The sequence below is a fragment of the Podarcis vaucheri genome (genome assembly GCF_965113315.1).
Source record: "Podarcis vaucheri genome assembly, chromosome: 8".
In the NCBI taxonomy this organism is placed as follows: domain Eukaryota; kingdom Metazoa; phylum Chordata; class Lepidosauria; order Squamata; family Lacertidae; genus Podarcis; species Podarcis vaucheri.
The window spans coordinates 69,154,084-69,179,899 of NC_138766.1; the positions used below are offsets into that span (position 1 = coordinate 69,154,084).

The following is a 25,816-nucleotide window of genomic DNA, read 5'->3' on the forward strand; positions in this document are numbered from 1 at the left end:
ATTTGGGCGTTTCTTAGCTTTTGCTGCTGGACTGAGTTTTCCAGGACTGGTTGCTAAGGTTTGCATTTGTGTCTGGCTACGTGGGATTTTATGGCCTGATTTTATGTTATATTATTGCCAGGTTGGCTTTTATTGATTTATGGTTTTATGGAGCTGTTGCATGGTTTGTTTTAGTTTTGTCTGTTTTACTGTGTAGAATATTTTCCATGAGGCAACTTATAAGTTGAATACAGTACCTAAAATAAAATGATGAAGCTTTAGGCTGGAAGAAGTGCTAGCGCAGTCTTCTCAAACCTGGGACCCTTCAGATGGTTTGGACTACAGCTCCACGAGGCCCAGCCAGCATGCTCAAAACATCCGGAGGGCACCAAGTTGGAGAAGGCTGTGCTAAGATAACTGAAAGGGGATGTTTGATTTGAGGTGTCTCAAGGCTTAAACTGAGGTGCACTTTATTTTTATGCATTAGCTTGGGGCCAACATACATTAAATCTAACATGAATCTTTCGACTGTGTTCTGATGGCAGGAATGAACGATTTGGTTGGGTTTGGTCCAAAATTTACTTTGGGCAGTAGTACGTAAATGTCATTCCTTTATCTATGCTGCTCATACACCTTTGCAATACAGCACACATGCCATCCATTGGAATAATTGTTTTCTGGAGCACTGCTGGGAAGTCTTATATCACCCCCTGTGATGTGTGTGGGCAGTTAATATACTTAGAATAAACTGACAGGAACATTCTGTGACATGCAGGAAGCAGCAACTGATGACAAGAGGAATGTTATGCCACTATCATCATTTTACAGCCCTTCTCAATTTATTGAAATAAGGTGAATTTAGGAATAGTTTTACTTTAATATAAAGAAAAATAATTGAGTGTCCATCCTTTGCTTAATAGTGCAGCCCCTATGCATGTCTACACAGGAGTGGAGTATGTCCCATTGAATTCAGTGGAGCTAACTTCCAAAAGACATGCAAAGGATTGCAATGTCTGATGTGTGCATGTTAAATGTAACGTGGAAAATTTAGTATGGAACATGGAAAATAAGATCAGGAGTTCTTAGCAAACACACTGGCAACTGGATACATTCGGAGATTAGCTCAATTCAGTAGGGAGTTGGGAGAATGCTAACATCTGATTCCACTGCGGATGAGTAGCTCCTGTCTCTGAGAAACTGGTCAGCTGCCAACCCTGGAAGGGGCAGGTTTGCAATCTAGGGGTGCTTCTGAATCCAGCTCTGTCACTGGAGGCTCAAATAGTGCCTTTGACCAACTGTGGCTGGTTCGACAGCTTACAGCCATTCCTGGACCAGGAAAACCTTGCCACACTAGTTCATGTGTTGGTTACTGGATTACTGCAATGAGCTCTATGTGGGGCTTCCCTTGTACTTGATCCGGAAGCTGCAATTGGTACTGGCTGCCACAGGACAACCGCTGACAGGAATGAGGCCTTGTCAGTGTATAACACCCATGCTCAGAGATCTGCTCTGTTTGCCAATTTGCTACTGGGCCAGGTTCAAGGTGTAACTATTAGTATATAAAGCTCTTAAGAACTTGGGGCCAGTTTACCCATGCGATAACAATCCTATATGCATCCACACAATTGAAGCGATTGGCAGAACCGGCACTCCTACAGCTGCCACATAATACCCGTTCCGCATTTGTAAGAACTTGATCGTTTAATGCAGCTGTGACGCGGGACACCCGGTGGGACGCAGGTGGCACTGTGGCCTAAACCACTGAGCCTCTTGGTCTTGCCGATCAGAAGGTCAGCGGTTCGAATCCCTGTGACGGGGTGAGCTCCTGTTGCTCGGTCCCTGCTCCTGCCAACATAGCAGTTCGAAAGCATGCCAGTGCAAGTAGATAAATAGGTACCGCTGCGGTGGGAAGGTAAATGGTGTTTCCATGAGCTCAGGCTTCCGTCACAGTGTCCCACTGCACCAGAAGGGTTTAGTCATGCTGGCCACATGAACCGGAAAGCTGTCTGTGGACAAACACCGGCTCCCTCGGCCTCAAAGCAAGATGAGTGCCGCACCCCATAGTCGCCTTTGACTGGACTTAACCATCCAGGGGTCCTTTACCTTTACCCTAATGCAGCTGTGCCTACACGTTGGAACTTCCTGCCTATTGAGATCAAACAGGAGTCTCTTCATTGTACTCTTTTAGGCACCTGCTAAAACATTCCTGTTTAGACAAGCCTACCCAGACCCTTAGAAAGTTGAGGTGATTTTAACCTGCTTTTGCATTTTAACTTCTGCATATTTTAAAGTATAACTAAGTTTATCTCGATGGTATTGTTTTATCTTTTTGTAAACCACTTTGAGGCTGGTTTCTTTTTTTAACAGTCAAACGGCGCATAAATTTTATGAAATCAACAGAAATGTGACGCCAATCCTTTAGCAGCGCAATCCTATGTTTTGCATGTCTACTCAGAGGTAAGCCCACTGAGTTCAGCGCTCGCAGGTGGGTAGCCTACGGCTGCCACTCTAGATGCATTTACCTGGAATAAGTCCCGTGGGGGGCAAAACGACAGGAATTAACCTTTGCGGAGTCATGCACAAGAACGCACTGCAGCTTTTCGCGAGGTGGAGGCGGTGGTAGGACTCCGGCCCTTTAAGTACGTAAAGCAGCGAAGGGCGGGACTTAGTCTGGCGCTGATTAACAGGAGGGGGCGGAGCTGCCCAGCGGAGTGTCGGATTGGTCGGCGCGAGGAGAAGGCCCGGGAGAATCCCGCTCTGATTGACAGGCGGGGCGGGGCCTGAGCAGAATGGCGGCGGCCGTGGCTGCAGTCGCGGCTGCGGCTCTGGGCCGAGGGCTGCGCCCGTCTCCCTCCGCCTGGCAGCTCCGAGGTCCGCTCGCAGGCCGCAGCCGGCTGCTCTGCCCCGCCGCCTGCGGAGGGGGCGCGCCGGCTGCGGCCGCTGCCTCTCACCAGTCGGGGGCAGGGGAAGGCGAGCGCTACTGCATGGAGCTGCTGCGGTGAGTCGCTGCAAAGAGCTTTTCCCCGCCCAGATTCCTCCTACTCGCGGCTCGGATTTTTCGTTTCGCTTATTTTTGAGACGCTGCAATGATATGTTGGTGCATGTGTGCTGTTGATGCATATGATATGTGCAGCGCATTCGGCGCGGCTCGGTGGCCCCGGGAGGGTTTTCGACCTTGGGCTGCGATCGTGTGAAAAGAGGGAGACCCGTGTACATTCCCTCCTTGGGGGTCACCTCTAGTGGAGCACATGGTGTCTACCCCTCCAACCCACCCCAATTTTATCCAGCCTGGTGCCTCCCGGATGTGCTGGCTGGGCCTGGTGGGAGTTAATGTTTATTTTCTATTTTTTCTCTCCCAGGAGCGAAAGGTGGGGGAACATGGTTCTGTCTGCTTCTCCTTTATTCTTCACAACGATTCTGAGAGCCAGTGACAGGCTCAAGGTCACCCAGCCAGCTTCATGGCAGAGGGGGGATTTGAACCCTGGGCTTCTCCGGGTCGTATAGTCTGACACTCTGACCATTAGGCCACACTGTCTGCCCGCCTAAGCTGTGTTAACCTTCCAGTTGGATTACTGCAACGAATGCACTTTATGCAGGCCTCCTTTTTAAAAGCAGCCAAGAAGCTGTAGCTGGTACAGAATCCTGTCTCTGCCCATGCAATGTGTTGGAACAGCAAGATGGGGGATCATGTTATGCTCACCTTCGAAAGTAATGTGCTGGCTGTTAGTGAGCTGCTGTACCCAGTTCAGGGTCAACATCTGGAGGGTACCCGGTTGGCGATGGCTGCCTTGGAACAACTTTGTGAGTTGGGTTAGCCTGGCAGCTGCTGCTGACTAGCCCAAGCTCACTTACTGAGCTCCATGGCTAAGTGGAGATCTGAAACTGGGTTTCCCCCGTACTTGTATGACACCATAATCCTTACTCCAGAAGTCATTTAATAAAGTTTGTTGCTCTGTGAGGAGCCTTATCAGAAGCTCTTTGCTCTCTGGTGGAGCCTGCATCTGAACTAACCTACCAGACAGTGAGATTGATAGAGAAGGGGAGTATCTCAGTGGTAGAGCCATGTGCCTTGCATGCAGAAGGTCCCGAATTCAATCCACAGCGTCTCCAGGTAGGGCTGCAAGACCCTGGAACGAAATCCTGACTCAGAAAGAAACAGCTTCCTATGCTCTTATGAACAAAGACAGGCACAGCTTTTCTCTAGAATCAAAGTTTTCAAAACACGTGCAGCAGAATGAGATTGCAAAAGGCTGGCTTGAGGCTGGCTGATTTAGGGTGAAGCAAGTTGCTACTTACGTAATTGATTGTTATAGTAGTTTTACTCCCTGGGGGAGGTGTTTGTGGAATTTTCCAGCTTGGCTGCCAAAATTACTTGGGCAGCCTTGGATTATTCACCTTGACTTTGGGGTCTAGTGGCCGTGAGCCATTTTGCTGTTCTGTCTCATGTTGCGAAAGTCAGGAGGCTTCAGTGCTGAAGTGGTAGAATGAACTGCCATCACTCCATACTGCAGGTAGAGGAATTGCATATGACAGGCATGTCCAGCTCCCAAGAGACTGTGATCTACTCCCAGTATAAAAAAACTGGCAGTGATCTACCCATTGTCATTGGAGGGAGGAGGAGCGTGCATGGGGTGGATGGATTGCCCAGAATTGCTTTTTTTAGGAGGGAAATGCCCAGAATTATTGAGCTTTTGGGGGCAAGGATTGCACAGAGTTTTTTTTTAGCTTCCCCCCCATAACTTTTTGTACACAATAAGGATCCTGTAATCTACCAGGATCAGCTGGGGATCTACCAGTAGATCACGATCTGCTGGTTGGAGATCCCTGGTATATGACCTCTGCTGCTGCTGCTGCTGCTTTTTAGTGGTTCTCTACAACTAGAAAACCAGTATTGCTAGTTCAGTGGTGCATGATGTGCTTTCAAGTGATTCCCCAAACCATGATGGAAATAATTATGGAGTGAGAGGAAAATGCCCAATCCTGTCACACCGCTGATTTTTTATAGTATTGGGAACCCCTGACGTTGCGTAGCACTGCAGCCCAGAGTTAAGCATTCGTAGTGTAAAAGTCTACTACTAGTGTGCACTGCTCCTTTTATAGAGCACAAGAGGTTCCTGCCCTATGGAACTTCCAGTCTGAAAACTGATACAGGGGAGACAGAAAAGGGAGAAGGAAGCAGAGGTAACTGGGAGAAGAATGTTTTTTTCAGTGCTGAAAGAGCAGGAGCAAAGGTTTTCGGCAGCATTATATTGGGATAGGACTGTATTGAGATACCGTAAGAACAAAGAGTTTCTGCTGGCCCCTTGACTGAAAGGGAAGCCAGTCTAGGGATTGAAAGAGGAGCATATGTTTTTCGTGCAAAAGCTCCCAGGTCCAATTCCCAGCATCTCCAGGGTTGAAAGAGACTCCTCCTTGAAACCGTGGAATGCTGCTGCTGGTCAGTGTAGTCAATAATAAGTTAAATGGACCAATAGTCTCCTTTGGTATAAGACCTCTTCCTGTATTCCCAAGGGTTGAGTGAATGGTAGTATTCTAGGCCGGAGCGGTCGGATGAGGAATATAACTGCAAACATCTCCATGGGTTCTAAGTTTAAACCACAAATTCTCCCACAGGGGGGTTGTTTGCCAATGTATGTGTGGGTGGCCTTGACAGGAAGAGTGCTTGAAATTGCATCATGCATTCCCTGAACTGGGGGCAGTTTGTATTTACTCCACTTTTGTTTAAATGAGCTTGTGACAGAACATAACGCTTTTATCTATTTTTGTTTTCCTCTCTAGGAAACGTGACTATGAAGGGTTCCTCTGTTCGTTACTGTTGCCTGCAGAGTGCCGTCGCTCTGCTTTTGCTCTGAGGGCCTTCAATGTAGAATTAGCCCAGGCAGGTATTAAATGATACATTAGTAAAATGTTGAATCCTTTTTTAAAAAAGTGACATTTAAATTTGCCTTTTTTCCAGTTCCATGTTACACTGATCTGTTCAGTGAACTTTCCATAATGTACCCCACATCTCTTTGAGTGGCTGCAGCAAGAGTAGCCTACATGATGTCACCCAGATGTTGTGGACCACAATTCCCATTGGCCATTCTGGCTGCAAGTCGGAGTTCACAACATCTGGACGGCACCATGTTGACTGTCCCTTTGTAATGTCTAAAATCTTTGTTTTGTGCAGTGCTGATAGCCAGCTTGATTGTACGGTGAATAAATGTAGCAGGTGGCACTCAAGGAATTGGGTATATGCAAAGAAAGAAATGTTGGCTTGATTATTTTAAGATCAATAAATTGCATCATTATTCACTACCAACATAACGTTGCTGCTGTTCCAGATTAAAGAATCCGTAACTCAGAAGACAATCGGCTTGATGAGAATACAGTTTTGGAGGCAGGCTGTGGAAGACATGTATCATGACAACCCACCACAACAACCAGTTGCCGTAGAGCTGTGGAAGGTAAGAAGTATATATGTGTACTACAATTCACATGTGTTCGCCATTCTTTTCATCTCTTGGGACATGCTGTTGGCAAACCAGCCATTTTTGATGCACTTGGTCTAAGCAGTTTGAATTCAAGGTGATGCAGATGTTTTAAAGAGGAAATACAAGCACAGCTGCGGTTTGCCTCTGAGTAGGAATTTTGGTATTTCCTTGCATTGGAAAGTCATGGGAAGATTAGGCCAGGCATCATAACTGACCTGTCAAGCTCAGCATTCTGCAGTCAGATACCCTGGGCCTGCTTTATTTCAAGCATCTAAATCAAGGGCAGTGAACCACTGGCCCACAAGCCATATCCAGGCCCACCAAGACAATGGTGGCATTGGCAGTCCTGAATGAAGTCCCCCACCTCATGCCCACCTTCCGTCAATTGAGAGCCCTGAGAAACAGCAAGGAATCATTTGCCGCAGGTTGGGGTGCAATTTCTTCTTTCTGGAGCCCTTCAATCTGCCCTCGATGGCAGCAGGTAGAGGAGAGGGGCTTTGTTCAGGGCCAGAATGGTAAATTGGGCCAGGGGCTGGTGGGTAATTCCATGGGGCTTAGCAGGATGGTTTAAAACCTTTCCACCCAGCCCAGGGCTGTGATGTGAAGTAAAACGCTACTACCACCACACCACCCGTTCCTCTGCTGCTCAGTGAATGCTGTGTTTGGTGTGTGTCTGCTTTGATGTGTGATTGCATGTGTGAGAGTGCGGTGTGGCCACACTCGCTGCTAGCATCTGCCCCAGAGGGGTTGCAATGGGACAATGATGTTATCAGGCCGAAAAAAGTTAGATACCCCAATTTAGGAAATCTGCAGAGTGCTTCATCTGGTTTAAGCAAAGTAGATTAAAAGTTAAGCAGCTCTCCACGAAATCACCTGCTGATCTTGAGGGGAAATAGCCAAGGAGACAATGGGAATGCATTGCTGTGCTCCATTCTGTTATGAATCAACTCAGGGAGGCACACTTCTGCTGATGTCTAGATGCTCGCAAATCCACTCATCAGTGGTGAATGTCATTGGTGAGCAGAATGCCCTTCCCAAAGGCTGGCTTAGTCTCTCCCCCCCCATGTGATTCCCAGAAATTTCAGAGGAACAGCAAAAAAACTGCCTTCTGCCAAGCCAGACCATTGTAACACCATAGTGACAGCAATTCATGAGGGTCTTCAGACAGAAATCTTTCCCAGTCCTACCTGGGGATACCAGGATACCTAGGGCCCTGTTGCCTGTGGTTTGCCATAGAGCTATGGCTTTTGCAACCAAATTACAAAACACAGATGTGAATGTATTCCATTGAAATCAATGTGACCTCCACCTGGTGCATTTCAGGAGTAGATTAAGGCTGTATTTCTAAGCATTCTTTATTGACAGTCACCCAGTTGTTGTTTTTAAAGAAGATGAAACTTGCTTCCTAGTAAATTATTTTAGATGTCAATATACAGTGTTTTAAATCCAATGTTGTGCTAGAAAGCAATTACTATATAAGCTGGCCGTATTGCTTTTTAAATGTATGTAATGGTATTAAAGTCAAGAATAATAGAAGAATAATCAAATCTGTAAGAGTGATCAAATCTTCAGTGCAGAATGCTTTTATTGGCTAGATATTCAAGTTTCCATACTATTTTGTGGGTAAAGGCAGATGTGGTGTGAAAAAAGATGTTGTATTGTGTCCCTCAACTACAAGGTGAGCTTGGCTCCACAACTGAAATGGCACATATATATCAGCAAATCAGGCATTAGTCTTGGGTTTCCCACAATGCTCTCCCCACTAGGCTTCTGGCAGACTTCCTGTCTTTTAGTGTGAATGCTTATCTGTCTGTCCATTAATCTTGATTTTATTTTTAAGTATACCCTTTTGTTTAAAGGGGTGCAAAGGGTCAGTTGTTCATATGAGGAGGGTTTGGCCAATCAGCAGAGTACTCTTGAAAAGTATAAAAGTGTTTCTTCCCTGCTTCCCAGCAAAGGTTGACCCTGGAGAGGAATGTGGATTAATTTTCAGAGAAGGCATTTCCAGAGCAACCACTCCCCCCCACCTCTTATTTATATGTTTATTAAATTTATATATTGTCTGTCATCAAAAGATCTCAGGGCGGTTTGCAAGATAAAAACAAGGTAAAAGCACAAATAAATAGTCAAAACAGAAGCAACAGAACAGTAACCCCAAAGGCCTGGTTGAAGAGGGACACCCCTTCCCTAATTAAACCCCTTCCCTTTCTCTAAAGATCTCCGGTACATAAGTATCCCTCCCGTTTTATGCAGACAAGAACCATATGACGTAGTAGATTGGGCTGAGATACCCAAACTTATGGATACAGTGGTACCTCAGGTTAAGTACTTAATTTGTTCCAGAGGTCCGTTCTTAACCTGAAACTGTTCTTAACCTGAAGCACCACTTTAGCTAATGGGGCCTCCTGCTGCCACCGCGCCGCCGGAGCACAATTTCTGTTCTCATCGTGAAGCAAAGTTCTTAACCTGAAGCACTATTTCTGGGTTAGCAGAGTCTGTAACCTGAAGCGTATGTAACCTGAAGCGTATGTAACCTGAGGTACCACAGTATGCAGAAATGGCAAAACTTACCGGAAGAATAAGAAATCAAGATAACAAACTTTTTATAAAAGACTGGAAATGGTTTATTGAATATTTACAGATAATTTTTTAAACATAAAAAAGGGCCGAGTAGGGACTCAAACCTGGATCTTTCTTGTTCTAATCCATCACTCTAACCACTATACCAGGCTGCTGCATGTGCCATCCTGCCGTGTATTAGTGTACACGTTTCAACAGATGGCAGAATGCTTATTGTTCTCTCCAGTCCTTGGTGTCTCCCTCCAGGAAGGGACGTGAATAATTGTGCCAAGTTCCTTTTCAATGGCTTCCTCGTGAGCTTGGCTCTTGTTCCCTGATTCCCTTTCCAAGTCCAGTACAGCTTGTTTACTATACTTTTCTTTTTCTTTTTTTTGCTATGGACTTGTCCAGACTTGTTTTTCTGAGTGCCCCTTATAGATGAGTCATAACTTTATTCTTTTGTGAGTCAGAGAGGGAAGAGAGTCTCTCGGAAGAGTGGTGTTATTCAAGCAATTAACATTTCTTCTGCTGCTGCACAGATTGCGCACCATATTTTTGCTACTCGGCACGTGTTATTGATAAGAATTTTATTGTTTAGTCAAAGTATTTACTGTGCAGTGGGGCCAATTCTTCCTCCAAGCTGGTTGGCATACCAGACTTCATACACTTCTAAATTGGGTGTGATTCGCGTTTTTCTGGCACATACATGATTTTTTAAAAATAAAAAATAAAAATAGTCTATCTGCTTGCCAGTCTTTATTGTGTCATTCCCAGCATTTATTTTCAAGATTTATACTTAGCCTTTTGATCAAATCATCTCCAAGGCATCTTAAAGCAGATTATAATAATACAGCACATAGCAAATTAACTTGCCTTCTGGTGATGGGGTTGTAAAGAGAAAAGTGGAGGGGACAGGATACCCTTTCTGCAACTCCCTGGGGTTCCTGATTTTCATATGCAACTTGCGGTGAGCCCAAGATAAATGGTTTCTCTCCCTACCCCCAAGTCTGTTTTTTATTTATAAAAGTATCTACCTCCCTCCTTTGCTGGGCATCGCTCATCCAAGGTGGCTTACAATATTAACTACAGAATAAAATAACATCCGTGGGTGATACCCAGCTAAGCAGTTCTGCTAGTGCAAGCAGTTTTCACTACACAGCAGAACTTCCTCTCCCATCACACCCCCTGAATATGTTTTGGGGGTTCGTTCAACCCTCCGGAGCAGATTTAGGGGATGCCACCCCATAAAACTATGCAGGATGCGGGTGGCGCTGTGGTCTAAACCACTGAGCCTAGGGCTTGCCGATCGGAAGGTTGGCGGTTCAAATCCCCTCAATGGGGTGAGCTCCTGTTGCTCGGTCCCAGCTCCTGCCAACCTAGCAGTTCAAAAGCACGTCAAAGTGCAAGTAGATAAATAGGTACCGCTCCAGCGGGAAGGTAAACGGCGTTTCTGTGTGCTGCTTTGGTTTTGCCAGAAGCGGCTTAGTCATGCTGGCCACATGACCCAGAAAAACTGTCTGTGGGCAGATGCCAGCGCCCTCGGCCAGTAAAGCGAGATGAGCGCCTCAACCTTACAGTCGTGTGCGACTGACTGGACTTAACTGTCAGGGATCCTTTACCTTTACCTTTTACCCCATAAAATTAAGCTCCAATGGCCGCAGCGTAAACAATGATTTTAAAACATCTTAAAATATATGCCAGTTAAAACAAATAGAAACAACATAACATGACAGCAGTATCATGTTAGAGTCTATCTTCCTTCACAGAGGTGAACATGGATGCTCATAGCAGGTGTCTCTTTAATGTCTTAGTTGGCATTCACCAGCAGTTTGTGGTGCAATAATCAATACTTCTGATATTTATCTCTTATTCTCATAATTGATAGTTCACTCAGGTGCTATCACTGATGAGCAAGAGAGTTGTTTCAGCCCATGCTTTCACTCTCCATTCTTTCTCTAAATTAGCTTGGATCTTAATGTTAAAATCCCAACTTAAACTACGCATCTGGCAGAAAACCTGATGAGTTCAAGATGTCTCTCTGGAGTAAATAGGATTATGGGGGAAGGTTTGGCTTTTTCTTCTTTTTTTAAAGAAACAATCCTTTAGTGGCTGATTTATATGATATGATGATGGAAAGGGAACTTTATATAAATCAGTAGTTTTAAGACACATGAGAACAAAACAACATGCAAATAAAATATGACCTTCTAATAAAAGCTGGTATTGTCAATATTGCTCTTTCCCCATGTGCTCTCTATTCTGACCTAGCTATATTCTGGTTTGGCTTTTCCTTGTTCTCAAATTATTACATTGTGTTCCATCATTTCCAGGCAATCAAGAGGCAAAAGTTAACCAAAAGGTGGCTTATGAAGATTATTGATGAAAGGGTAAGGTTTTCCCCCATTTAAAATGTTCATCTATGTGAGCTTTTCTTCTACTTGATTCTCTGCCCAGAAAGCCTGTGGGAAACAAAATACCCCCCTCCATATAGGAATAAAGTTTTCATACAGGATTTTTCATTATACTATGAGCATATTTACACTTGAGTTACAGTCACTGCGTTGTATCCAGCGCTGCTTTTCCACTTGTGCAATGGAACATCCCTTCCACACACATCACATCCTCCAAATTTGCTCTGGAGCCGTGGTTCCCAATGTGTGGCACACGCCCCACGGGGGGGGGGCAACTTGATTTTTAAGGGGGGCAATTTGGAAGCTTGTTTAAAGGTACCCCTGCCCGAACGGGCCAGTCTTGACAGACTCTGGGGTTTGTGCGCCCATCTCACATCTATAGGCCGGGGGCCAGCGCTGTCCGGAGACACTTCCGGGTCACGTGGCCAGCGTGACAAAGCTGCATCTGGCGAGCCAGCGCAGCACACGGAACGCCGTTTACCTTCCCGCTGGTAAGCGGTACCTATTTATCTACTTGCACCCGGGGGTGCTTTCGAACTGCTAGGTTGGCAGGCGCTGGGACCGAGCAGCGGGAGCGCACCCCGCCGCGGGGATTCGAACTGCCGACCTTTCGATCGGTAAGCCCTAGGCGCTGAGGCTTTTACCCATAGCGCCACCCGCGTCCCTGCTAATGTCCTTTTAGGCTTCCTCCACGTGAATAGGAGTTCATTTTTTGAATAATAAGAATTATATGTCATGGGGGGAGCACCAGGGTTTTAGAGATGCTTAGGTGGGGCATGGCCAAAAAAAGGTTGGGAACCACTGCTCTAGAAGGTTGGGAGACCCACTGGTTTTGGTGGTGCATTGGGACACGAAGGAGAAGTCCTGTTGTGCAATTGGAACTCTGTTAGGCAACACTGGATACAACCCATTATTCCCCCCCTCCCCCGGGAGCCCTAAACTGCAGTGAGAGCTATGGTTAGTTTCAAATTAAGCCAGCCTCAAACCATGGCTGTGTTCATACATAACGACAAGCCAAACTTCTTGGCGTATTGTGATGTTTATTGGGAATGAGCAGCACGCTGGGTGCACACTGCCTGTTTGCTCCAGTTCTGCTTCTCTCCTGTAATGAACAGGATAAAACGAACCAGGAAGCCTTGACTTCCCATTTCGTCTGAAGCAGGGATTGTGGTTTGTTGCTCTCTATTCGCTATTTTTCTGTGATGAGAGTTTGCTTTGATACCAGCAATTCATTCAATCAACTTAGCCCCGTGTTAGGAGACAGGTTTTGCTTTCTGTGTTCAAACTCCTAGGAAAAGAATATGGATGATAGAGCCTATCGGGATATCGGTGAGCTCGAAGCATATGCTGAAAATACCCAAAGCGCTATCCTTTATCTGACGTTGGAAATGCTTGGTAAGTGCCTCTTTAGTTACCATGTCTGTCAATAGCCTTTTATCAATGGGTGCAGAATCCTGGGGACTGTAGCTTACAAGTCCCAGCACCCTAACAAACTACACTTCCCAGCATTCTCTGGGGCAAGCCATGTGCTTTAGGTATATGGTGCGGATATAAGGCTTGTGAGGCATTTCAGCATTGTTTGAAAAATTGGCTTATATATAGATTTGGTGTTGATGCTTGCAATTTCACACAGCACTATAATCACAACAGTTGCAGTTAGCACGAGAGAAATAAGGTACAGCAAATTCAGCCTCTGCTTTTGGAGCCACCTCGCTCATAATTTTTCAGTTGTCTCGTAGGCACTCATATTTCTCATTGCTTACACAGAGAACCTAATTCCTTCTGTTTTGTGTAGAAAAAATTTAGCAAAGGAAGGGGTTGAGCTCTTGGCTTATGAGCCTACCATTGTCCTAGGCATTGCCCAGTACAGTGGTAAATCAAGCATTGGGATAAAACGTTTCGTCTTTACTGTCAGGTCTTAAGGGCAGTCTTTTGAGACTAGCCCTAGTATTTACTATCAATACAAAATGAGATTCTTTCTTTGTGTTGAAAATATTCTAATATTAATGCTGAAATGAAATTTGCCCATCTGACTCAGTATTGTCTATTCCAGGGTTTCCCAAATTTGAGTCTCCAGCTGTTGTTGAACTACAACTCCCGTCATCCCTGGCTAGCAGGACCAGTGGTCAAGGATGATGGGAGGTGCTCCAACAACAGCTGGAGACCCAAGTTTCTATTCTGATGGGCAGCAGCTGTCCAGGGCCTTGGGCAAAGGCCTTTCCCATCATCTGCCATCTGATCTTTTTAGTCTGAGCTACCAGAAATTAATCCTGGGACCTCCTGCATACAAAGCATGTGATCTGTCCCCAAGCCATGCTACTTTACCAGCAGTGGGATTGCACGCCACCTTGGTAAACACAATTTTCCAAACCTGCATTTGCTTAGATCTTGCAAACCCGGGATAGGGTGCATTCTTTGTATGGCAGAATTGCTGGGTGAGGGAACAGCTGAACATTGCTCCCCACTGAACTTCCTAATAAATGATCCCCAGCTCCCACTAAACAAACGTAGAATGGGAAACCTTGTGTTTGCCCTATAACGTGCAGTTCTGTCCTCGGACAGCTACTGTTTTAACATTGCTTGTGGCTTGAGTTGTGCTTTGCAGCTAATCGTGTGTAAGTCCCCACTGGGTGAGGTGGAATATAGAATCACAAAATGGTAGAGTTTTAAGGGATCCTGGGGGTCATCTGGTCCAACCGCCTGCAATGCAGGAATCTCAACCTGTGGTCTCTCATCCTGGTTCAAACCATATTGGACCCTGCTTAGCTTTGCAACTGGGCTGAATGTGCATGCCTTCCAGTAACTCTGCTCAGGATTTCATTCACGAGATGGTTTTGATCTTCTGTTTCTGCAAGGACAGGTGTGAAGGACCTCCATGCCGACCACGCTGCCAGTCACATCGGGAAAGCGCAAGGCATTGTAACCTGCTTAAGAGCCACTCCCTTCCATGCCAGCAGAGGGAAGGTGTTTCTGCCCATGGACATATGTATGCTGGTAAGGCGATACAACTGGGATCCAAACTCATAGCAGTAATCACAACTGCATTTTTTCCTCCAGTAGGGCTTGTTGAATTTTTCAACTTTCACATTCCAGCAATGAGAGGTGCTAAAAAGTTTGTAACATCACTTGGGAATTCAAAATATATTTTGGTTACAAGTAATAAAATTTTGTTCTGCTTGGTAAATAAAATGCACATAAAATTGCATAAAAATCATTAAAAATGATTGCCAAGTACAGTGGTGCCTCGCAAGATGAAATTAATCCGTTCCGCGAGTCTCTTCGTCTAGCGGTTTTTTCGTCTTGCGAAGCAACCCTATTAGCGGATTAGCGCTATTAGCGGTTTAGCGGCTATTAAAGGCTTAGCGGCTATTAAAGGATTAGTGGATTAGTGGCTAAAAGGCTATTAGTGGCTTAGCGGCTTAGAAAAAAGGGGGGGAAGCGGAAAAAAATCGGAACACTTGCAAGACGTTTTCGTCTTGCAAAGCAAGCCCATAGGGAAAATCGTCTTGCGAAGCAGCTCAAAAACGGAAAACCCTTTCGTCTAGCGGGTTTTCCGTCTTGCGAGGCATTCGTCTTGCGGGGCACCACTGTAGTAATAAATTTTATTTATACCCTGCCCTCCCCGGCCAAGACTGGGCTCAGGGTGGCTAACATTAGGTATAAAAACAATTGATTAAAATACAACTTAAAAACAGGATTAAAATACAACTTAAAATGCAGCCTCATTTCAGTGGAAGTATAGATTAATATTATTTTTTGTTTCTGTTTTATACATATTTTATATTACCTGACACTTTCAGAAGATAAAATTAAAATTCTTTGCCTTTCCGAGAGCAGTTTATTTGCTTCTTTATCAAACATAGACTTAGCACACTAAAGGTTGTCCAGTCACAAAGATAATAGATTTGAATTCCCCACACCCAAAAGCATATTTTTAAGACCCCCTCACTGAGGAAATTTGCAAAAATTACGTTTCACCCTTAAGATGACATGTGCTACTGTAACCGCATCTGTATTTGATCAGGGCATTGATGTAAAATTTGATGGCTTATTAGCATGCATTTCCATTATCATACATTCCAGTATAGCTCCTTTCTTGAAAGGGCTTTTCTCAGCCATGTGGCTCGACTCTGTTCTGATAATGAGCAGGAAATAACTGAAAGGCTTTTTACCTAATCTTTGGAACAAATAGCTTCTTGATGATACGTTGCTGATTCCTGGGGAGTGCAATGTTACCTGTGGAGAGGGAAGAAAGTCTGTGTGGAATAGGTAGTACTCCCTCCAGCAATAGGAAGCTACTTTATACGGAGTCAGGCCAATGGTCCATCTAGTTTGATATTGCCTACACTGACTGGCAGCGACTGTTATGGAGAGGGGTCTCCCCAAGCCCTACCTAGGCCAGAGGCTGAAACTGGATCCTTCCACATAGGAATCAAATACTGTACTCCTAAGCTATAACCTGTTCCCATAATTGAACCTCTCTACCAACGTACCTGGGACATGGGTGGTGCTGTGGGTTAAACCACTGAGCCTAGGACTGGCCAATCAGAAGGTCGGCAGTTTGAATCCCCGTGACGGGGTGAGCTCCCGTTGCTCGGTCCCTGCTCCTGCCAACCTAGCAGTTTGAAAGCACGTCATGTGCAAGTAGATAAATAGGGACCGCTTCGGCGGGAAGGTAAACAGCGTTTCCGTGTGCTGCTCTGGTTCACCAGAAGCGGCTTAGTCATGCTGGCCACATGACCCGGAAGCTGTAAGCCGGCTCCCTTGGCCAATAAAGCGAGATGAGCGCCGCAACCCCAGAGATGGTCACGACTGGACCTTATGGTCAGGGGTCCCTTTACCTTTACTAACTTACCTACTCTTGAGGAGCTTACAACCTAAAATTTGACACAGGAAAAGTACAGAGGAAGGGAAAGCAGGGAGAAACAGGGTGGCAATATGTGTCAGTTTCAGTTAAACATGTGGTTTGGCTTTGTCACAGCCTAGTAAAATGGTGTGTACTGTGGCACCATTCACATAACAAGAAACTACCTTGGAGATATTGACATTTTCAAAAGGGAGGGTCTGTGGCTTGGCCTTTGAAAAACAGGGAGTCCACAGCAATGGGGAACCACTGGCCTAGTACAATGAAGAGCCCACAGTTGCCTGCAGTTCCTACCCCCTAGTCTGCTAAAAGGCCATGGAGGAAGGGGAGCTGCTGTCTCTGCAGTCCAGCCAGGAATGTGGACTGGTAGCCTCTTAGTAGGCTAGATTTCAAAGCGACTTGTACCCAAAGGGCTTGTGGAAGAGAGATGGATCATGCACGCTACCCTGCCAGTTTCCATGCTGGCCATGCAGGAGGGATAGAATGGTCTGTCCCTTCTCTGTCAACCCACTCACTTGCCTGAATGGAATTCCTTCGTTTCCTGCAGCAGCCAGGTGCTTTGTTAAATACACAACTGGCCTCCGTCACAGTGAGACATGGGGTAACAGGAAGCCTCTCTTGTAACTGACACTTGAGGGTGGGGAGGTTTGGCTTGTTTCTTGGAGTGACTGGCTCATGTTTATTATTAATAATAATTCAATTTATATCCCACCCTTCTTCCCAAACAGCCCAAACACACCACTGAAACAGTTCCATTAAAAATGTTCCAAGAACAGTTTTAAAACAATCACATTCTCTCAGCCAGCGACTGTCAGGAACCGTGCCTTTCAGCCATCAGATACCTGAGTAAATGAATATGTTTTTAAATTCCCCCTGAAAGTCAACAATGGGTAAGACAGATGGGCCTCACCAGGGTAGGCAATGCTGCAAGTGAGGAACCACTACAGTGGTACCTTGGGTTACAGATGCTTCAGGTTACAGACTCTGCTAACCCAGAAATAGTACCCTGGGTTAAGAACTTTGCTTCAGGATGAGAACAGAAATCGCACAGCAACGGTGCGGTGGCAGCAGGAGGCCCCATTAGCTAAAGTGGTACCTCGGGTTAAGAACAGTTTCAGGTTACAGCAGCAAGAATACTCATCGCGAAGTATTGGAAGACACAAGATCTACCCACGCTGGAAGAATGGCAGATGAAAGTGATGGACTATATGACATTGGCTGAGATGACAGGCAGAATCCGTGACCAACGAAAGGAGACGGTGGAAGAAGAATGGAGAAAATTTAAAAGCTACCTTAAGGACTATTATAAACTTAATGAATGTTAAAGTGTCGTGGTTTTCAGAGACAAAGGGATATAGTGATATAAGGCCAGAATATAGAGAAGACTAAGATGACAGAGGTTGGAAGTAACAATTGGGAGTTGCTAAAAATTATGGACATTGGAATGCAGAAAGGGGGGGGGAGGGGAAGTCCAAGAAAAGAGGTTTATGAAAATATGGTATGAAACTATACGTGTATGTTTGTCTTTTTAAGTGTTTGTTTGTTATTTAAAAACTTTGTAAAACCAATAAAAATTTTATATATATAAAAAAAAAGAACAGTTTCAGGTTAAGAACGGACCTCCGGAACAAATTAAGTTCTTAACCTCAGGCACCACTGTACTGAGAAGTTCCTGTCATGGGACAACAGCAGCAGGGCAACCCCAGAAGGCCTCACCTGTTGATCCAAGATGGTTAATACTGGGGAAGGCACTCTGTTCCCAAGCTGTTTAGGGCGTTATATGTTAGTGCTAATGCTTTGAATTGGGCCCACTAGGCCAGGGATGTCCAATCGGTCGACCATGATCGACTGGTTGATCTCCGGGAGGTTTGAGTCGACCGTGGTCAATCGCAGGCTCTTTTTCCTTTCCCGGGGGAAAAAGAGGATCTGCCCCCCCCATCCTCGATTCACACCTGATGCTAGACGGAGTTTTCACTGGGAGGCTGTTTGCTTCCTGATCAATATTTTGGTGAGCAACTTTTCCCTTTTTCCTCCTAAAAGCTCAACATTTTAGACCTGCCCCTCTAAAAAAAGGTCAGCAACTTTGACCTGAACCCCCCAAAAAGCGGCAGATCACTGCCAGGATTTTTTCTGTGAGTAGATTGCAGTCTTTTGGAAGTTGGACGTCCCTGCACTAGGCCACTCACAGCCATCAGGCTGCCCCACTTCCTCTGTCAAATGCCCCCTCTCTTTAAACAATGGTGGCTGACTAGTGCCTTGAAGCATTTATTTTTCCTTTGCTGTTTTTGCCTGACCAGAAGCAGGTAGAATGATATTTCTGTACAGGGTATGCAAAGCCTGAGGATGTTTCATGAGGGAGGAAGAATATGGGATCATGTGCTGACGTGATGTGATTTAAAGTGCCAAATTAAAAATGATAATTGTGCTGCAATTGTGTAGGCAGGCCATTCCTAATTTATTTACCAGAAATGTTTTTAACTTGTGATGTTTTCTCCTCCTCACCCCCTTCCTGGTGTATTAGCATGGTGTTTCGCAAGAGGATTTCATCAGGCGTAATCAGGAGAAGAAAATGAGGGATGTAATATATGACATTGCCAGTCAGGCACACGTACATCTGGAGCACGTGAGTTTCTGCCCTTTTCCCTGATATCTCTGTAAGAATATTATTGTAAACAATGACTGTGCAAAACAATTCCTCCCTTTAGACTTTCGTAGCATCCAGCATTTTGATGGTCGACGGTATAGCCTTTGGTTGTTGGTGGCTCCCACCCTCTTTGCCTAGGTTGGGACTGGAAAATGAGCTTTGAATGTGATCAGAAGTCTTATATGAATATTTTATGATATTCTGTATTTTATGATAGGGTGCCATGGAAATATTTTCATAAATAAATGTTCATGCTTTTAAAAAAGTGTGGTGGAATTCACACACATATAAAAACGCTGTGAAAAACTGCTTTTCTCGTTGAATTTGGCATAGCTCACTGTCGCCATCTAGGGTCACATTTGTATATTGCACTTTACAGCGCATTTAAAAGGTTTTATTTGCATCCGTATAGCTGAGTCCCAGTGTTTAAGTGAGCCACTTCCATCTGAAGAAAAAGCAGCCTTCGAGCCCCAATTCAGAGTATTCAAGTAACCTGGGGGAAATAGTCCCCTCCCTGACTGCTGTTTGTTCCCAGAGGTGCTGTTTTGCTGGAAACAACCCCTTTAGGGGCAAATAGCACTTGGGTTGGGGGGATGTGGCTCAAGAGATTTTTGATGCATGGCTTTGTTCCAGATCAGGGCCCCCATGGATGCTTTCCCTTCAAAATTATAAATGCCCAGTATAATTACATGTTTTTAGAAGCACGAGCAAGACGGCCTGTAACTTGGCCCCTGCAAAAGTGACATCTGCTCAGATACTTTTCCCGGGGATGCCTCCGAAAACCTTCTTCTGCTAGCAGCTGGTGCTGTCTTGCAGTTCAGCCCAGGTGGTCTCCCTGATTAGTGCTGTCACTTTCAGGTTTTGTGAAGCCAAAGGAAAGAGGCATGGGCTTTCTCGAGCCCCTCTTGGTGCCTGCGCTGTCATTAACACTCGATATAACGAGTGGCAAACTGAGCGAGGCAAAACACAGCAAAAGGGAAGGAGCTGTAACTGGCGCGGGCAGCATAGCCGAAACCACGAGGCCCATTTCTTTTTGTTCTGCGGTCTCTGCTTGTCCTGTTTGACAGTAATGCGATGCGCTGTGGACAGGGCCTTTTGTTGAAGAATCAGCTGGCACTTTTGTTGGATGCCCCCGTCTCCACTTGCAAGCTGCTCTGCTGCCGATTCCGCAGTTGGACGAAGGCTCCTTTCTCAGCAAACCATTAAATAAATTGGCATCCTCTCTCGTCCCAGCCCTGTTCCCCACCCACCAACACAGACAAAGGCGATAGCTAGGTATAATCCATAATACATAAAGGATATTTATTAATTCTGTTGGGAATGGATGAAAAAAAATGATTTACAGTGAGTGAGCTTTGAAGGGTCAGTTCATGTTTCTGGTAAGACAGGCAAGATTGGACTGTATTTTCAGGGAATATACTGAGCTGTAACCGGGATGAAATTATTGACTGTTGTAAATGCAAATTGAACTAAATTGATGGGTGCCAGCAAAGCTCGATGAAAGTTGCTGTTCTAGTGAATCTTCATTTATGGCCAGCAGAGGGCAAAACGAACCTTCTGTCTAAGATGATTTGGATTTTCTTTCAGTTTGATGTCCTCAGAATTGCAGACTTAACCCTGGGAAATGTTGTAACTCCTGCTAGCATCCTGATTTAGTTCTGTGTGTCTCTTGATTAACATCCATCTATGTTTGCAAAGTGAAATAATGTGCTCTCTGCCAGACCTTCAAATTCAGTTAACTACCATACTTTTCTGTGTACAGTGGTACCTCGGGTTAAGAACTTAATTCGTTCTGGAGGTCTGTTGTTAACCTGAAACTGTTGTTAACCTGAGGTATCACTTTAGCTAATGGGGCATCCTGCTGCCACCGCGTCGCTGGTTTGCAATTTCTGTTCCTGAGGTAAAGTTCTTAACCCGAGGTACTATTTCTGGGTTAGCAGAGTCTGGAACCTGAAATGTCTGTAACCTGAAGCATCTGTAACCCGAGATAGCACTGTATAACACGCCCTGTGTATTTTTGGGGGGCAGAGTTGTTGAGCATTTTTTAGGGGGAAATCATTCACCTGCCAGACCGACAATGCTGCTCGCGAGCATCGCCAAAGCAACCTATCCTCTGTCCTAATGCCGAAAAAGCAGCAAAAGGCCCACTCATTTGACACAGCAACAGCCAATCAACAACAGCCCTTGCAGCAGCCACCAATAACAATCTCCAACTCGCAGCAGCAGCCAATCCCACAGCCCCACAATGCACTACCCATGTATAAGACGACCCCTAATTTTGAACATGATTTTTGAATAAAAAACAGTCTTATACATGGAAAAGTATGGTATTAATTTCATTTGATCTCTTTACACTAGTTTTTCCTCAAAAAATATATTTAAAAAATGGGGTGGGGGGGGGAGGCCAAAGCAGTTAACAGTACTTTATCCCAAACAAATATAACAATATTGGAAATTGCAAATTGACTAGGGATGCTTGAGCAGTTTGATTTCTGTGAATTCCTTGGGGCTCGGACGTAGTCTTTTTGATGGCGCTTTATCAATGACAGTAATGATTGGCTGTCTTTTAGCTTTGACATGTTAAATATTCCTGTTGTTGGAGAACTTGGCCTATAAAGGGATTCTTAGAAACCAAGCAAGTCATTGTTATTTGATATTAAGATTTTGTTTAAGGGATTGGTGGATATATATATATATATATATATATATATATATATATATATATATATATATATATTTGCACTTGCAGTTGCTTCCCACTCTTTCTTGTTGTTTGTTGCATATCTTCTTGCCTGTAGCATATCCTTCCTGCCCACACACCACAACCTAGTCATTCATGCTTCTTCAGCTGCCTGGACAGCTGAAATAGTCTTCTTCTGTGTTCCAGCACAGAAATAGCAATGCAGTGCTGTGAAGCCTCTGTATGCTCTCCTGACCAGCATCCATTGGAGCATGGGAGAGAGCATGCAGTATTATGGCTATGCTCTTTTGCCCTGACATTTGGCTGCTTCTGCCAGTCTTGCAAGATGGGCACTTAAGGAGAAAATACAGTGCTCTTTTCAGCTTGGCCTAGTGGGTGTGTTGGAGTTTGGTTACTTACCTGAGCCACTGAGTCAGGGGCAAATGGTACCTCTGTCTTATTGCATTACTTAATGTGCTCATCTTACACCTGGGTTGCAGCTGATGTGCGAAACATATTCTTGTTTTGGTTGTAAACCTTCAAGGCAACTCCAAATCAAGCAAAAGTGTTTGGTGGTTGGTCCTCAGTTAGAGCTTGAGAGTACAGTGGTACCTCTAGCTAAATACACTTCAGGTTACATACACTTCAGGTTACATACGCTTCAGGTTACATGCGCTTCAGGTTAAAGACTCCGCTAACTCAGAAATAGTGCTTCAGGTTAAGAACTTTGCTTCAGGATGAGAACAGAAATCAGGCTCCGGCAGAGCGGCAGCAGCAGGAGGCCCCATTAGCTAAAGTGGTGCTTCAGGTTAAGAACAGTTTCAGGTTAAGTACGGACCTCCGGAACGAATTACGTACTTAACCTGAGGTACCACTGTAGTGCAGTTCTTGGTCATGTTTTTTGTGATGACCAGTGCATTAATACAATATAAAACTTCCTTTTACATCCAGCAACACAGTTAAGACTGTGAGTCAACAACTTTGATCATGCATGGATCAGACATTGGTCTATTTCATTGTTCAAAGCTTGGATTGTCACCACAGCACTAATAGAAATAAACTGTTGTTGTTAGATGAGGGGGATGTAGCTCAGAGCATCCGCTTTGCATACAGGAAGTCCCAGGTTCAGTTCCTGATATTCCCAGCTACTGCTGTGAAGGACCCCTGCCTGAAATAATAAAAAAATTTTATCTATATGCTGCCCATCTGACTGGGATGCCTCAGCCATTCTGGGCAGCTTCCTGCAAAAATTTAAAATACATTAAAAACTTCCCTTTACAGGGCTGCCTTCTGATGTCTTCTAAAAGTCGTATTGTTGTTTATCTGACACCTGATGGGAGTGTGTTCCACAGGGCGGGCGCCACTACCAAGAAGGCCCTCTGCCTGGTTCCCTGTAACCTCACCTCTCGCAGTGAGGGAGCCGTCAGAAGGCCCTAGGTGCTGGACCTCAGTGTCTGGGCTGAAAGCCTGGAGAACTGCTTTCAGTGTAAACAATACTGAGCTTGATGTTCTAATGGTGTGTGACAACTTCCTGTGTTTCTATAGTGATGGCATAGCCCAGAGAAGAGGGAGAATCTACAGGATCATGTTTCTGGCAGTCAAAAGGTTACAGAGAGTGTAAAGAAGCACAGTTAGATTTTGCAGGGACTGTGGCGTGTTTTCCCAGGTCTGCTGTTGCATTTTGATGTACATGATAAACCTGATTGTGCGTGGCATGACAGTGCCCAGTTCATGAAAAATCTTGCGATATGCTCAGTATTTTGAATTGCCTCTTGAAATCTAACGTGCTTTTTCTGTCTGTCTGCAGGCTAGGTCCTTAAGGAAGAATGTTCCTGTTAAAGCATTTCCTGCCTTTCTCTATACCGTAAGTGGGGCTACTGCATTTTTACCCCCTTGAAAATAGCTTGGATCAGCAATGGGCAATATGGATCTCTCCCTGAATACTTCAAGAAAGGGTGGGGTGCTGCTTGTAATCTGGGTGGCTCCGTTCTCTCCCAAGTGTTCCCAAGGCCGCCTTTGAAATTCAGAGCTCCTGTTTCTGAGATGCACATAGGAGTTTGATGTGTTCTGCAGTGCTGCTTCTGATAGCGTCATTCTCTCCATAGCCAATGTTCGGGCTGTGGGTGCTGTTGGTTTTGTAACAAGAATGGCACCACTTTTGCACAAGAGGGAGGAAACCACAGGCTTTGTGTATCCCAGAGTTTGCAAAAGTACAAAATCTCTTTGGGGTGTGGGGAAACTAAAGAGGGTGGAACGGAGACAAAAAAAAATCCCCATGAAGACTGAGCATACTCAGTGGATGCCCAGCAAAACATTGGGGGTAGGACAGAAAACCAGGAGGGGTGGTGGTGGAAGAAAAGTATTGATTATTTGGTTCTGATCACTATGTGGGTGGCACTGTGCGTTAAACCACAGAGCCTAGGAGTTACCGATCAGAAGGTCGGTGGTTCGAATCCCTGCGACGGGGTGAGCTCCCATTGCCTGGTCCCTGCTCCTGCCAACCTAGCAGTTCGAAAGCACGTCAAAGTGCAAGTAGATAAATAGGTACCACTCTGGCGGGAAGGTAAATGCCGTTTCCGTGTGCTGCTCTGGTTCGCCAGAAGTGGCTTAGTCATGCTGGCCACATGACCCGGAAGCTGTACGCCGGCTCCCTCAGCCAGTAAAGCAAGATGAGCGCTGCAACCCCAGAGTCAGTCACGACTGGACCTAATGGTCAGGGGTCCCTTTACCTTTACCTTTTACTGATCACTATAAATGGACGTTTAATCTGTTGCTGCTGTTAATCTCTTGTCCTTTCACTTTAGTAGTAGTAGTAGTAGTAGTAATAATAATAATAATAATAATAATAATAAATAATATCCCTTTCTTTTCCAGGCTGCTCTTGAGGATTATTTGAATAAAATACAGAAAGTTGACTTTGATATATTTCATCCAAGTTTGCACAGGAAGAGCACTTTACTACCTTTGCATTTGTATATTAGATCCTGGAAAAAAACATATTAAAGTGTATTCGCCATGAGATCCGAGTCTTTCTGATTATTGTTGGCTGAGTTTTAGCCTCACTCACCTTGCAGGTTGCTCCAAGTGACATACATAATGGTTTTTCACCCTCTTCTCTTTCCCTGCCCACTGTTAACGCTCACAACAACCATGTTAGGAGAGTTAGACTGATCTAGTATCACAGAGTAAACTTATTGGCTAAACCAGGATTTGAACCCAAGTCTCCCCATGGATATCCATCACTCTTCACTACACCACACTGGCTGGGCTTCTGATCGCTGGCAGGGGAGCAAATTCCTAGGGCTCTTTTCCCTGGCATATGTGCTGCTTATGGCTAGCTATTTGTTTATTTAAACCGTGTCTTGCCTTTCCTTTTGTGGCTAGCAACAGATAAAAACAAAATCACAATAATGACAAAAAACAAGATTTTAAAAAGGAGACAACTTCTGGAGAAGCTGCCAAAACGTTGGGATGTACCACTTATGTGCATTGGACCTCTCCCGAGGTAGCTTCTTTCACAGACAGGGCATTTGGAAGTAATGCAAAACGTTCCAAATCAGACAGTGGATAAAAGTCCCCCAAATGGGATTGCTAAATTTATTTAATAGTGAAAACAAATATCTTAGAAGTAAACCCTTAATTGAGCATTTGCTGATGGCTGTGCAACCATCTGTCAGAAGGTTGTTAAAGAGGAGGACAAGAGGGGAGCCTTCTCAAACCTTTTGCTTGAACGATATGTCGGTCACATTCTTCAATTGACTCTTAACAGCCACATTATGCCTTTTAACTGTTTCCTCAGTGCAAACAATGCAAGAGTTCATGAGCACTGACAGTCATATGACTCCTCTTTAAAGACGTTACTCTTGACATCTACGGGGTTTGTTCTTCTGAGTGTTATGGCAATATATAATCTCTTATTTTTCTCTTCTCTTTTCTGTTGAAAGGCGGGATATCAAATCCAAACTCTTCTTCTTCTTCTTCCCAGGGTGTGTCTGCTGAGTATGGCTTACATGTATGTAGAAACCAGAGCTAAATGAGTGCTTGGATATTCATATATGACTAACCTAATGCGATCTTCCTAATGGTGAAACAATGTTTTGCATCATTCTTTACAATGTAACAGTACAGAAGTAAGGAAAGTACTTTTGGATGTAAATGCCTAGGTATTTGTTGGCGTAAGGGTGGAAGAATGAAACACTGCAACAT

General features: G+C 44.8%; 1 protein-coding gene across 2 annotated transcripts; it reads left to right on the forward strand.

Moving 5' to 3' along the window:
- The first annotated feature begins 2,753 nt into the window (after positions 1–2,753).
- Positions 2,754–24,629, forward strand: NDUFAF6 (NADH:ubiquinone oxidoreductase complex assembly factor 6). Of its 2 annotated transcripts, XM_082235945.1 has the most exons (9): positions 2,754–2,977; positions 5,758–5,857; positions 6,303–6,425; positions 11,342–11,398; positions 12,715–12,817; positions 14,283–14,416; positions 18,808–18,909; positions 23,418–23,474; positions 24,485–24,629. In XM_082235945.1, the coding sequence occupies exons 1-9, from the start codon at positions 2,769–2,771 to the stop codon at positions 24,611–24,613; spliced, it is 1,014 nt and encodes a 337-aa protein (XP_082092071.1). In that variant the 5' UTR covers positions 2,754–2,768; the 3' UTR covers positions 24,614–24,629. The 2 variants fall into 2 exon arrangements, with proteins under 2 accessions (XP_082092071.1, XP_082092070.1); XM_082235944.1 differs by lacking the exon at positions 2,754–2,977 and having other exon boundaries at positions 5,758–5,861.
- Positions 24,630–25,816: the final 1,187 nt, after the last annotated feature.

What these genes read in the sequence shown, in the direction of transcription:
- NDUFAF6 (XM_082235945.1), top strand. Translation starts at nt 2,769, where the DNA reads ATGGCGGCGGCCGTGGCTGCAGTCGCGGCTGCGGCTCTGGGCCGAGGG. An exon ending in TCAATGTAGAATTAGCCCAG is followed by an intron (nt 5,858 to 6,302) that starts GCAGGTATTAAA and finishes CTGCTGTTCCAG; the next exon opens with ATTAAAGAATCCGTAACTCA. An exon ending in CACACGTACATCTGGAGCAC is followed by an intron (nt 18,910 to 23,417) that starts GTGAGTTTCTGC and finishes GTCTGTCTGCAG; the next exon opens with GCTAGGTCCTTAAGGAAGAA.